Source organism: Microtus pennsylvanicus, chromosome 1 (assembly GCF_037038515.1).
Source record: "Microtus pennsylvanicus isolate mMicPen1 chromosome 1, mMicPen1.hap1, whole genome shotgun sequence".
Lineage (NCBI taxonomy): Eukaryota > Metazoa > Chordata > Mammalia > Rodentia > Cricetidae > Microtus > Microtus pennsylvanicus.
The window spans coordinates 187045202-187059082 of NC_134579.1; the positions used below are offsets into that span (position 1 = coordinate 187045202).

At 39.5% G+C, this 13881-nt stretch overlaps 1 protein-coding gene across 2 annotated transcripts in view; it reads right to left on the reverse strand.

The window, feature by feature from the left end:
- The window catches only part of Samd3 (sterile alpha motif domain containing 3), a 47375-nt gene extending 46475 nt beyond the window's left edge, over window positions 1-900 (reverse strand). Inside the window, exon 1 of one of the 2 annotated variants that reach the window (XM_075959259.1) lies at window positions 555-900. In XM_075959259.1, coding sequence (XP_075815374.1) covers window positions 555-609 — 55 coding nt within the window. In that variant the 5' untranslated portion in view covers window positions 610-900. Of the gene's footprint in view, window positions 1-530 lie in introns of both variants that reach the window. The other variant, XM_075959258.1, reaches the window with a different exon arrangement.
- Window positions 901-13881: the final 12981 nt, after the last annotated feature.

Genomic DNA, 13881 nt, shown 5'->3' on the forward strand with positions numbered 1-13881 from the left:
TCTAGTATTTAAAGGATCATCTAAACTTGCAATAGCCTTGTCTGTTAGAGTTCTGATATCAGAGTGCATAGTTTTGGCTTCATGTCTCCTGCTAAAAAATTACCAGAACACAGAGTCCCGATATAAAAACTTTTTGTATGCACATTAACGCCTTCTCCAGGCCAATTTTAACAGCCAAAAGAAATAGAAGGTTTTTGGGGGAGGCTGTTTTTATAATGCCTCCGAGTTTATGTTTAATATTGGCACATCCCACACAGTATAAAACACATGGGATTCCATAAGAAAAAGAAACGCACAATGTCCATATCAAAAGTAACTCCCAAGAGTTTGCAATCGTCTAGACATCGCTTCTCTTCAGATCATGGTAGGTAAACTGCCCCAGTCTGTAGAAGAGAGATGAAGTTCTTCACCCAAACAGCTCCTTTTCCACCACAGGCAGACACTAGGTAACAAAAGCAGCCTTCACGACAGAGGGCACCTGCGCAACTGCAGGACCCAAATCAAATTCACTGGAAGAATAAAGGACTCACCTTGAAATCTGGGGACTAGCTCACCTAAGTTTTTCTCCACCAACCATTTGCAGACCTCATCCACTGACCACGCTTCCATTGCCGGGTTCTTGTCAGTACACCTGTGGAATGAAAGGTGAGGATGACCGACCTTCCTTCCTTCCTTCCTTCCTTCCTTCCTTCCTTCCTTCCTTCCTTCCTTATAGTTGTTCCTTGATTTCTTTTCTTGTTAGTCACCTCTCTACTCTGCTACACTCTTTTCAATATTTAGCTCTTAAAAAGATTAGTTTTTTTTTCCTTTTTACAATGCACACTTAGAAGTTTCTAATAAAACAAATACTTGCTTTAAATGTGGCTTTTTAGCCTATTGCCTACTCTCATGTCTTCACCGGCTCCCACTTTAATTCCACAGGCATCCCTCAGTTTAACTCACAGGCAGCCGCGCATACAATGGCACCCAATCCTGTACCATTAACACCCAGGTTTCTTCACAAAGAACAGAAAGGTGTGAAATCATCAGGAAGTGGTTGACATTTACAGAGGGGTGGGCAGGGGAGAAAGGGAGGATGGGATCAGATAGAAGCCTGACTGAGAGATATGAGTAAACTGGTTTAACCTCTTCTTCTCCCAGCTAGAAGCTGGGGCTTCCCACCACCCTGGCAGCTTTGGATTAGCAGATAGATGTCCCTGCCAGTTTTCTCTGGGGAAAGTGACTTCAAATATCATTCTCCCATCCTTTCAGTATTGCTCTCACATATTCTATTACATTCCCAAATGGTACCAAACACCACTATAACTGGAAAAGTAACTAGTATAATTTTTTAAAATTGGCTGGGAAGATTCAATATTAGGAAATATTTGAAACGTTAGTGTCAAAGGGAAAGAAGCAAGCACAAACTTTGCCAGGTACATTCTTAACTACTCACTGACTTTTCATGCCATCCTACCCTATCAACTTCCATCGTTTTCCTATTTTCTCGAGGAAGGGTCTTTCCTGCCTTTATAATTCAACCCAGGGGGCTTCTAACGAACTGATAGAAGCTAAAAGCAATCCTAAAATACGTTCAACTTTCACCGTTACTTTCAGTGTTGACTTTTATTCTAGATGATTTATCATTTCGCTGTATGATACTATTTTATAAAGAGAGTGAGAAAAAGTTCCATTGGTGGAATTGGAATTATAAGGACAAATAAAACACAAATGTATTTGTTTATATGTTTAACCTTTATTGCTGGAAGTTTTAAAAAGAAACATTTTTGCTTGTGTGTGTGTTGTCAGACTAAGAACGGTGGGAAGAAAAAAGATGTACCCTTCATTCAGGACAGTCTGATAAGAACAGACTTCAAAAGCAATTTCCTAGAAAACAAGAAACTTCAAAGTAACAGGCCACATACTCCTAAGTATCCACAAACACGCACTGGAAAAACTGAAAACAAGGGTTAAATACAGAAGCACACCTTCTGAATCCCAGCAGTGGATCTAATTTGCTTCAGCAAACAGTAGCCACAGAGCTCCTCCCCCAGGCTAAGCAGCAATCGCGGGGTGTGAAAAGTCATTATTTGCAAGCCGCTGGTGTAAATTAAAAATCACACCTTTCTGTCACACTTCTGGCTTCCTTGCAAAGAGTAAGAGTTAGAAAAAAAAAATAGAAAAGTAAGAAAGGAGAGGGAGAGAAAAACAATCTCTAAATACCAATATTGGACGGTTTGCAGAATAGAAGACCTTGCCTTGCAGGCAACCATCGATAGGAGAAAGGAAAGAAAAACAATGTTTGGAAGCATAGGTATTTCAAGTTGGTAGGAATTTACTCTAATTCTTCTTCTGATAAAAACACAACAATTATTGAATAACGAGCCCAGACAAACTGGTAGTTTTTATTTTGGTTTTTCTAAAAATTAAGTAAAATATTATTGCTACCTAGGCAATTTGACACTGTTACCTTAGAAAAAGCACTACACTCAATGAGAAAAAAAAAATGTTATCAAGGAGCTTCAGGTTAACTTTCTGAAACCTTGAAAATATGTCAAAAGATGAGGGCAAGTACTCGCTCTAAATACTTACTTCACACAATAGCAAGAAAAGAAAAAAAGAAAAATTAGTACTATGTATGAGCACACCAGCTAACAACTCTAATTCTATTAAGTTTTACTTCCATGAAATAAATTTATATTAAATATTAAAGGGACGGGACCTTCTAACTAAAGCCACAAAGAGGTAAAATTTAAGGAAAGGCAGCCTACATAGAAGGGAATTTTATTTAATAAATTCTTACTAAACTCCAAGGAAGATAATAACATAGACTGCTGTGAGCATGACTTAGAATTTGTAATATAATACAAAGTATTAACCACAAAGGAGCAGTTTTTAATATTTTAGTAAAATATTAAAAGATCTTGCATTTTTTTCTGTTTCCATTTTTCATTTTCCTTCAGTCTAAAAGCTGAGACAAGAAAGTTTCTAAGAGCTTTGCTTCTAGAACGTGTCCTCTTCTGGAACATTCCCTCATCCCACCTTACAAAGAGCTTCTAATTTTCTGAACAGAACAAAACGAGCCATGGAGAAGAACTATGCCAAGCCATAGATATCTGTCATATTGTCCAGTGTCTAGGCCGTTGTGTTGGGTAGCAGTCTTGGTAGCATTTGAGGTGACAGCATCAGTGTGCTGGTCACCCACCACCTTATTTACTTGGACCAATATCCAAGGCCTGCACCCTGGAAGAGTCAACGAGGATTCCTTTCTTACTTCAGTTATCAGGATGTTTGCTGTAGATAACCCAGTTCAGGGTGAGCAGATGTACGGAGATACATAAGATGCCCACTGCCAGAGAAGCAGGTCTTGTTGGGATGGGTAATAATGCTAGAAAACACCAGGCTCCTGAATTTCCCTCTAGCATCTGGGAAGTCACAGAAGTCTTGGTTGGAAGTGATGATAGATGCACTTTAAGCAGTGAAGGAGCTGGGGAAGGTGTGGTCTATATGCATAGACCTCAAAGCTTCTGGAACGGAAGCTACATGGTAGACAGTGTGGCTTGGATTTATGAGCTGTTTGTAGATCGGCCTGGGCTTGGGAGTGCCACTGATTGAGAGAGTGTTTAGTGCTTTCAAAAGGTTATTTAGGCAGCAAAGTCAGAAGACTACAAGAAAGGATTCTTTCTTGAAGTAAAAGTCACATGTGCTAGAAGAGTTTAATTTCTTCTGGCGTCAATACAAGTATCAATTTTCAGTCATTTTTCAAAGTGTAGATTTTTTTAAAGCCCTAAACTCTTATAGGAATAATATTTCATTTTCCCCCATCAATTTTTGCCAGAAAAACATCAGCGACTACAAAGCTAGCCACACTCATTGAGGTGGCCCATGAGCCACAGGAACTGGCCGATTTTGTACACACAAGAGTCTGCAATTGAAGGTGTTCGGTGAGATAACTCAACAGAAGTCCTTCTGCATAATCTGCCCAAGACAGGGGGCATAGTTCCCAGCCCCCACGCAAAAATGTTTATGATGCCTCAGCTGTATGATTGGAATTTTTGATTGTTTGGCTTCGGTCTTCGATCCTTTTCTCCAGGAGATCTTTTCAAAGGGATCTATAATTTACCACTTGTGTGAAACCGAGGAAGAGGGAAAGGAGTGAGCACAAAAATACTTACCTAATTTTATTTATTTATTATTGTATGTGTACCTGTGTGTGTGTGGGGGGGGGGCAGTGAGCACATGTCACAGTGTGCCGTGGACTCACAGGGTGGTTTTGTGATGTGTTTCTCTCCTTCCACCTTTGCATGGGGTCGAGGGATTGAATTCAATTGTCAGACTCGCCCTTACATTTTATATTCTCATGTTTATCAAAACACAATCTGGGAGGTTTAATTAAAATAACGAAGGAGAGCTGGGCGATAGTGGCGCATGCCTTTAATCCCAGCACTCGGGAGGCAGAGGCAGGCGGATCTCTGTGAGTTCGAGGCCAGCCTGGTCTACAGAGCTAGTTCCAGGACAGGCTCCAAAACCACAGAGAAACCCTCTCTCAAAAAACAATAAATAAATAAATAAATAAATAAATAAATAAATAAATAAATAAATAAATAAAATAACGAAGGAGAGCAGCCCTGAGTAGGGTTTTTCAGTCTCTTTCATGACTTTTCAGTCAAAAACACCTGGGTCACTTGGCCTTCCTGTCATATTTGTCTAGTTCCTGCTTCTGAGTATTTTATGATCAAAACTCAGGGCTTGGGAGCAGAGCAAATATCTTCCCAGCTCTTGGTAGAGACATAACGTCAAACTGTTGTTTGTGGCTGTCAGTTCTTTCAAAATTTATTTATAAATTTCAAATAAAGTTAATATGTTTTACTTTCTAGTGTTCAGTTGGGGAAAAAAGAGGCTGAAATATTTCACAGGATGACTTTAGCTGCTGGACAATAAAACATATCCTATAGTTATAATAAAGATACAGGCCATGTAAAGGAACAAAAGGGAGTCACTTTCTAGTATGGGAAGTAGAATAGGAACAGGGAAATGGAAATTCACAACTGGGAGAGCTAAGACCACTGCTCAAAATTAGTGTCAAGAAAAGACATTAATGAACACATTGTGTTAAGACAATGCTCATATCACCTATAAAACAAATAAGCTATTTAATTGAATTAAATGTTTAAATGGAAAATTAATTAAAATGACAAAATATGATTACATAAAACAAATGATGAATATATTTCATATATATATATATATATTACATATGTGTACATATATATGAGTCCTTAAAACCAACAGGATAAATATGCCAATATTTAAAAATAATGTACAATTCATGAACTAAATTTTAAACCTAAAATATCTCATGTTCTTTGTAATAAAGATAATTAACTTCCATTTTGATTTATTCTGTTTAAAAATAGCCTCAGCAAAGGTTCAGGTCCTGAGTGTGTCCTGCATTGTTACAGGAGCAGAGATCGGTAGAGCTTTTCTGGCACGCTGTTTTCATTTTATGGGTAAAAGTCATGCAACTTACAGAGACGATTCCTATAAAATTTTGTAGCATGGCTTTAAATTCTAATCTAACCGATTTAAAAGCCATTATTATTGACAATAAACTTCCAAAATATCCTCACCAAATGACACCGAATTAATACTTCATAACATTACATAGAGAAGAAACGCACACAAGGCCGTGTGCCACAGCAAACACATGTTAGAACAGTGTGTGAATTAACCAATGAGTGGAACATTATGCAAATCAGAAGTACTCCGGAAAAACCCTACCTGGAGAAACAGCAGAGACAGATGGTTCAACGACAACATATCTAAAATAACATGACCTAAGTGTGTGAAGAGAAGGGCTCTGGCACTTTTGTTCTGTGGTAGGCTCTTGCCATCAGAGTGTTTTATCCCGGGTACCAAGTTCTATCCACTGCTGCAGAAGCACTTAGCACAGTGCTTCTCCACCTGTAGGTCTTTACCCCTTTGGGAGTCGACTCTTTCACAGGGGTCACCTAAGACCACTGGAAAACAGATATCTACATTTTGATTCATAACAGTAATAAAATATAGCTATGAAGAAGCAATGAAAATAATTTGATGGTTGGGCGTCACCACAATATGAGGAACTGTTTTAAAGGGTCACAGCATTAGGAAGGTTGAGAACCTTAGTGTCTCAGGACAGCAGCAGTTGCTCCAGGACAGGGTTTAGTTCCCTTCCCTGAGTTTCTTGTGTGGGAGTGTGCAGAGGCTGTGTCTTGCAGGGGGAAGAGTTGCTCCTGAGGGGTGTGAAGTTGCTGTTGACCCATGCTGCTCTTCCTATTGAATAAAGAAATTTCTTTTTAAAAATGGATCTTCCGGCTCATCTCATATGAGTCAGCTGTGGACTCTTCATAAAAACATTGACTATTGACTTCCAATGCTTTTTCCCAAAAATATTGTGGTTCAGTTGGATTGGGGTGAGCCCTATAACTGTCCTTATAGTTTTATAAACTATAAGTTTTATAGTGTATAAAGTGTACATAGAAACCTGATTATAAGGTTGTTTTTCTCTGTGGAAAAATATGTAAAACATGAAATTACTGTTTTAACCCTTTGAGGTAAATTTACATCACTCTGAAAGCATCACTGTCCATTTGTCAAAGACCTTGTAACTAAAAACTCTGTTCATTGACCATAGCTCCTAATTCGTAGCCTTTGGGAACAAGGATTAGACTTCCTGTTCCTATGAAATTTTAATTAAAAAAATTTATTCATGTAAGTACTTATGTGGAATATTTTAACCCCATTACCCTCTTTTACACCATTCTGAAATTCTTCTTGCAACAAGAACTCTCCTATCTTTTTTGTGTGACCCACAGAATTTAATCATGATTGCTAGCAGGAAGAGGGGTTTAATTTACTGAAACATGGGCAACTGGTTGGTTGCTACACTGCTTAAGGCAATGATATCCATTTCCCTAAAACCCAGTGAAAATAATAAGGGCAAGAACTCATGAGGTCCTCATCTATGCCTGATGAACACTGATAGGATTAAGTCTGTGCAGTCTTGTGTGAGTAAACATAACTGCAGTGGGTTCATGATTGAATTTTACTGATCTAGATTTCGATATAACTAGAATCATACATCTATATGTCTAGCTGCTTTTTTCTTTTTCTTTTTTGAGATACTTTCTGCCCTAGTCACTGTTCTATTATTGTGACAAAGACACTGTATCCAAAGCAACTTTTATAAAAGGAAGCATTTAATTGGGGGCTGGCTTACAGTTTCAGAGGTTTAGTCCACTGTCATCATAGTAGGGAACATGAGAGAGACTGGGCCTTTCAAAAGCTTACCTGCACTGTCACACTTCCTCCAAGAAGGCCACATGTCCTAGCCCTTCTAATCCTTTCAAATAGTACTACTTCCTGGTGACTAAGCATTCAAAGATATGAGCCTATGAGGGCCATTCTTATTAAAACTATCACAGGGTCTTATATAGCCTAGGCTGGCCCCAGACTGTAGTAGGAGCTGTGGGCCTGCTTTTCGTCCCGCCCAGCTCCCTCATGGCTAGCTTTACACCAGAAATAACAACACACAAACTGTATTCTTTTAAACACTGCTTGGCCCATTATATCTAGCCTCTTCTCGGCTAACTCTCGCACCTGGGCTAGCCCATTTCTAATAATGTGTGTAGCACCCCAAGGTGCGCTTACTGGGAAGATTCTAGCCTATGTCCATCCTGGGTGGGAGCTTCATCACGTGTGCTTCAGAGAGCAGAGCTATCGAGTCTGAGCTCACTTCCTCTTCCTCCCAGCATTCTCTTCTGTTTACTCCACCCACCTATGTTCTAAGCTATGAGGCCAAGCAGTTTCTTTATTACTTAACCAATGAAATCAACAGATTGATATATGACACTCCCACATCACCAGACTCACTATCTAGCCTTGTTCTTTTGAATCTCCTGCCTCCACCTTCCCAGCGGTGTGATTATAGACTATACCACCATGCCTGAATTATGTGATGCTGGGAACTGGTTCCAAGGCTTCACGTTTGCTAGAGAAAATCTTCACCAACTGAGCTATGTTCACATCCCTAGTACTTCACTTAGAATAATTTCCAGAAGCTCCATCTATGTTGTCAAGGATATTAGAATCTCCTTTCTTCCAATGACTGTCTAATAGGCTATCACAGGATCTACCATGTTTTATCTGCTACTTAGGGAAGACGTAGTTGGGTTGGACCACTTTTTTTGTGGCACATGTATCAATTCAAGCCCTTGCTTTAGAAATATGATTTTGTGAGTTTTTAGTTTTAGTTTTTTGAAATAGGGTCTCCCTTGTTAGTCCAGGCTGGCCTAGATTTTACTCTGCAACACAGGCTAGTCTTGAATTTGCAGCAATCCTTTTGCTAGGTCTTTGGAATGCAGGGATTAAAGGCTGAGCCAGCACAGCCTTCTTCCTAATCTGACTTCAATGCTATAGAAATTTATACTAATCACTGGTGCACTCTATCTCCTGCTGCATTATTAACATAAGGGGAGCCACACAGATGATCTGGTAAAATCCTTTCACTTTCTAGATGAACAAAGGCTTTCAGGAGTGCGAAGTGTCTTTACACAAAACTAGAAAAATAAAATATATTTTAAAATGATTGAATGTCTATGTATGGTGTGTGCGTGCGTGTTTGTATACATGTGTGTACAGTTGTGCTCGTGTGTGCACACATCCACTTTTGCTTCTCTGCCACTTCCCACCTTATTTAGTTATTGACCTTTTAAATTTATTTATGAGATGGGATCTCTCGCTAGAGCCCGAGCTCGCTCTTTTGTCTGGATGTAATATGGAGTTTACATGCCCCGACTTCTGTTGCTGGGACTATAGGTGTTTACTGCCATACCTGACTTTTATGTGGGTATAGAGCACTGAGCTCAAGACTTATGATTGTGCAGTGAATTTTTAGCCCATTGAGCTGGAGATAAACGTTTACTGTGTTGGTACAGCAAATAAAATGAGCTGTATTTAATGATAGCATGCAATAAAGCCTTTTCAGAGCAGTAAAAGCCAGGAGCTCTAATGGGATGACAACTGTGTCTGTTCATCTTTATGTCTGTGTGCTGAGCTCTTCGACACACTGTAGGCTGGCAAAGGATATGGTTCACTTTCCTTTCTGTTACTCTGATAAAACACTGGGACGAAAAGCTACTTAATGGAAGAAGGGGTTTGCTTGACTTTTACTTCCAGGTCACAATTTAGAACTGAGGGTTGTCAAGACAGAAACTCAAGCAGGAACCCGAAGAGGGAGAAGGCTGCTTACCCACTTGTCCACCGGCAAATGCTCAGTTGACTTTCCTATATATCTTAGGCTCAACTGCCGAGGAACGGCACCGCCCACAGCGGGCTTGTTTCCTGCACGTCAGTCATCAACCCAGATAACCTCTTACGGATAGAGGTAATTTTCCAATTGAGGTTCCCTCTTCTGAGGTGACTCTAGGTTGTGTCAAGCTGACAATAAAAACTAACCAAGACACATACCGAGTTAACATTTTAAGCAGAGGCGCAGGCGGAATTCCTGGGTGACTCTGCTCTGAAGAAAATTCTCCCAATGTCATATGTACAGAGCCAGATGTTTATGTAGACGGAGAGGTGTCTGAACCTAGTTAGCCAAGTAAAATGTGAGGACTCCCTCCCACCTGTTTTCTTGTCGCCCTGTGCCTACAGTGCTGTGCATACCTGCAAAGGCTCACTCTGTAGCAATCTCTTGCCTGCAGAAACTCCTCAGGGTGCTGGGTGAGAAAGAAGAGGAGATTTCCAAGGAGCATCTGAGGTCAGTTATCTGGGCATCTCTAATCTGGGACCATTTCGAGAACTGGACTCTATTGTGTCTGCAGTTCCAGCTCTTCCAGATTTCTAGAGATGTCAGGCATTTAGATGTCATTTAGGCCATCATGCTGTGCTTTTATATTCATATATGCCGTGATGAGAGCAATTTGAAAAGCACAGAGCTAGGCTGGAAAATGAAATGTAGAAACACAAGAAGGGATGGAAGCATGAGAGTTGGAGTCATGCCCATCTCCAGGGAACCAAAAAAAAAAAAAAAAAGATGCAGGTACCGGTCTTCCATACCAGAGGCTAAGTGGGTCACAGCCATTATGATTGGGCAATGCTCTCTTGTTGATGTTAGCCTGGGTGTGAGTTCAGAACTTCTGGGGTGAAGTGGGCCAGAGAGAGCATGGACATTCAAAATTGAACTTGGCTATGGAAATACCTCACTAGCTAAATTCGGTCAACACAAAGAGGGGCTACTAGGGCGTTCAGGTAGGCAGTGTGAGCATTGATACATGAAGACATTACAGTGTGTGTCTGGGTCATTGTATCCATACCCCTCTTCACTGTCCCCTCTCTCCAGGATGGACTCTGGGCTTATTGCTCCCAGGGAGCAAAGTCATAACATAAAAACTAGAAATGATTATGTATGTTTTTTGGTGTTTTAAAGCAAAATCCAGAGCCCTAAAAAATAAGTTTAAGTGTTTTTCCATCTTAGAGAATATTCTGACTGGGAAGACCTCTGGATAAGGAACACCTTGGCCTCCTTGTAGCACTTCAAAGAGGGAGTATTCCTGAACTTGAATCTCTGCACAGATCTGGGGAACTGGAGGCCTTTGGTTAATTTTTTTGTGCCTCAGACTCATGGTGGATGCGGTGCCAGCGTTAACACACATGGACTTCCACCCCTAGACAAGAAGCTGTCTTTAATTGACACCCACTTGCAAAGAAAAAAATTAGTTGACGTCAATGGATTCTCACTGAGTATATTAACCACATTTTAGGGTAGGCCACATGCCCAGCAGTAGATGACAAACACAAAATGAACTGAATGATATTTATATAGACTTTTTGTTTCATATTGTGCTTGGGTACTTTTTGCCTTATTGATCTTTTGCTCGTATATTTTGGTTTCTGATTTTTTTATGTGAATTTCTTGGGTGACTGTTTGATTTTCCTTTTTTAAAGTTATAAACTGATTGGCCCATTAGCTCAGGCTTCTTATTAATAATTTTTATAACTTACATTAGTTCATAATTCGTGTCTGAGTTTGCCAAGTGGCTTGGTACCTTTTTTGGCAAGGCAGCCACATCTTGCTTCCTCTGTGGCTGGGTCACAACTGGAGACTGCAGAATCCTCTTCCCAGAATTCTCCTGTTGTCATTGCCCTGCTTGGCTACTGGCCAATCAGCATTTTATTAAACAAGTACAAGAAACAAATGTTTATAGGGTAAAACCATTGTCCCACAGCACTGCCCCACCCCCTTTTTAATGAACAAGAATTCTGAATCTAATATTCTTTGTTTAGCTTTTCTCCTGATCATTATCCATAACAACTTGTAACCAACATTCTAAACAAAGGAAAATATCCATAGTCTCTTTTTTTTTGGAATGTAGGCATAGTTTATCTAAGCTACTTCTTGCTGATTGGGGGCACTGATAATTTTATGGGACCTAAAGAAAATTTAAAATTATGATCAAGTCATGACTGGAGTATCCTGTGAGGCTTGATCATCTCTGGAAGCAGTCTTGAGTCTGTTATGGATGTAGAACTCAGACATCTGGGCCATCCTTTCCTACCACAGATTTCTCAGATGGTCTTCCTTGATCAAACCTAATTTTTCTTAACTCAGAATGAATCCACAGCCTCTCATTTCCTGTGGAAACAAAAGCAAAACATCTTCTCCAAAGCAACATACTTTTTGACTTCAATTTTGAAGTCAAGGTATTTTCAAAATACCTATCTTGGATTAATTCAGCAGCATTTATAAACAAATATCTTTTAGCAGCTGTTGCTCCTTCCTCAGCATTCAAACAATTCAAAGAAAACATAATAACATATAGTGTCAAGCTTCTGTGTGTATTTTCCATCTTTACATGGCTTTACTTTAAACTCTATTTCTTTTATTTTTAATTTTTGGCTTTTTGAGACAGGGTTTTTCTATGTATCTTTGTTCTGGAACTCACTCTGTAGACCAGGCTATCCTTGAACTCACAGAGATTGGTCTGTCTCTGCCTTCCAAGTATTGGGGTTAAAGGCATGTGCCACCACACCTTGAACTCACAGAGGTCGGCCTGCCTCTGCCTCCCAAGTATTGTGAATAAAGGCATGTGCTACCACACCCAACTATTCTCCTTCTTTATTTTAAGAATTTTTTTTCTTTTTTTCTCCCAAGGCTACATGTATTTTTAAACACACTGTAAACCATTCAGAGGTTTTCTTCATCTGAATCTATCTTTACTGTATATCTCTTTTTCTGACCACATGAGTCTTTAATTTAGTAAGCAATATGGCTATGATTAAAGCTCAGCTAGCTCAGTCTGTAGAGCATGAGACTCTTAATATCAGGGTCATGGGTTTGAGCCCCACGTGGATATCATTCTGTTGCCTGAGGTTTTCTATCCCACCAGGTCCCACAGCCATTTAGCCCCAAAGAAACCACTCAGAGGTCTACATTAGTTATAAACTGATTGGCCCATTAGCTCAGGCTTCTTATTAACTAATTTTTATAACTTACATTAGCCCATAATTCTTGTCTGAGTTAGCCATGTGTCTTGGTACTTTTTTGGGGGAGGCAGTCACATCTTGCTTCCTCTGCAGGTAGGTCATGCCTACTGATTGTTTGTTTTTCAAAAGGAAAGAAAAAACATAGAGTTGGGTACGTGGGAAAGTGAAAAAGACCTGGAAGGAGTAGGAGGAGGGGAAGATGATACTGTTTTCATTTAAGAAAAAGCTTCTTGTGCTTAAACATGACCCATGTGTAGTAGTGAGGTTGAGTAAAGACAGTGGTTATTGTGACCGAACACTATGTGTCCAATCACTAAAAGCCAGATTTCCCCTTGACTACTATCTCCAAGCCATGTTCATGTCATGGAATACATTACACAGTGACAGGGAGTAAGATTAGGAAAGTCCAAGTAATATGAAGCTCCTTTTCTTTTCTCATCACTTGGGACAAATAGACTCCAAACTGTAGGAGGAAGGCTGCTAGTTTGTTCCTGGCTGCTCAGCCACAAAATAATCACACAGAAACTGTATTAATTAAATCACTGCTTTGCCCATTAGCTCTAGCATTTTATTGGCTAACTCTTACATATTAATTTAACCCATATCTATTAATCTGGGTATCGCCATATGGCCGTGGCTTCCCAGCTAAAGTTCTGGTGTCAGTCTCTGATGGGGCTACATGGCTTCTCTATGACTCTACCTTTATCCTCTGGGCATTCAGTTTAGTTTTCCCTGCCTACCTCTATTCTTTTGCCCTATCAGGTCAAGCCAGTTGTCTTTATTAATTAACCAATTGTATTAACAGCATATAAAGGGAAATCCCATATCACCTCTTTTTTTTTGCTTAAATAAAAAAGGAAGGTTTTAACTTTAACATAGTAAAATTATATATAACAAGACAGGTATCGAGCAAGAATTAGTTATAATATAATATTTATATCTACTTTATCTTTTATCATATTCAAGGAAAACTATAACTATATATCTATTCTTCAACTTCATCAAAGACTCCAGAAGAATATAATATTATCTAAGTAAACAATAAGCAACTTCTTTACTGCCCACACAGGAACATGCATACCCACATGCTCATACAGGTACATGCATTCACACATACCCTACACAGGCACATACATTCACACATAACCAAATAGGCTCATGCATACCCACGAATCCACATGTATACCACAGATACACACATAATATTAATAATAAATAATATGGTGACTACCCCGTTCACAGATGGCTAATAAATGGTTCACCTATTATGAAGGTAAAAATAGTTATAAAATTTTCTCAAGTGACTTTTTGGACACATTCCACAGAATGGTCCTATGTTGTTGGATAAACTAAACTAACAGACGCAGTGAACTC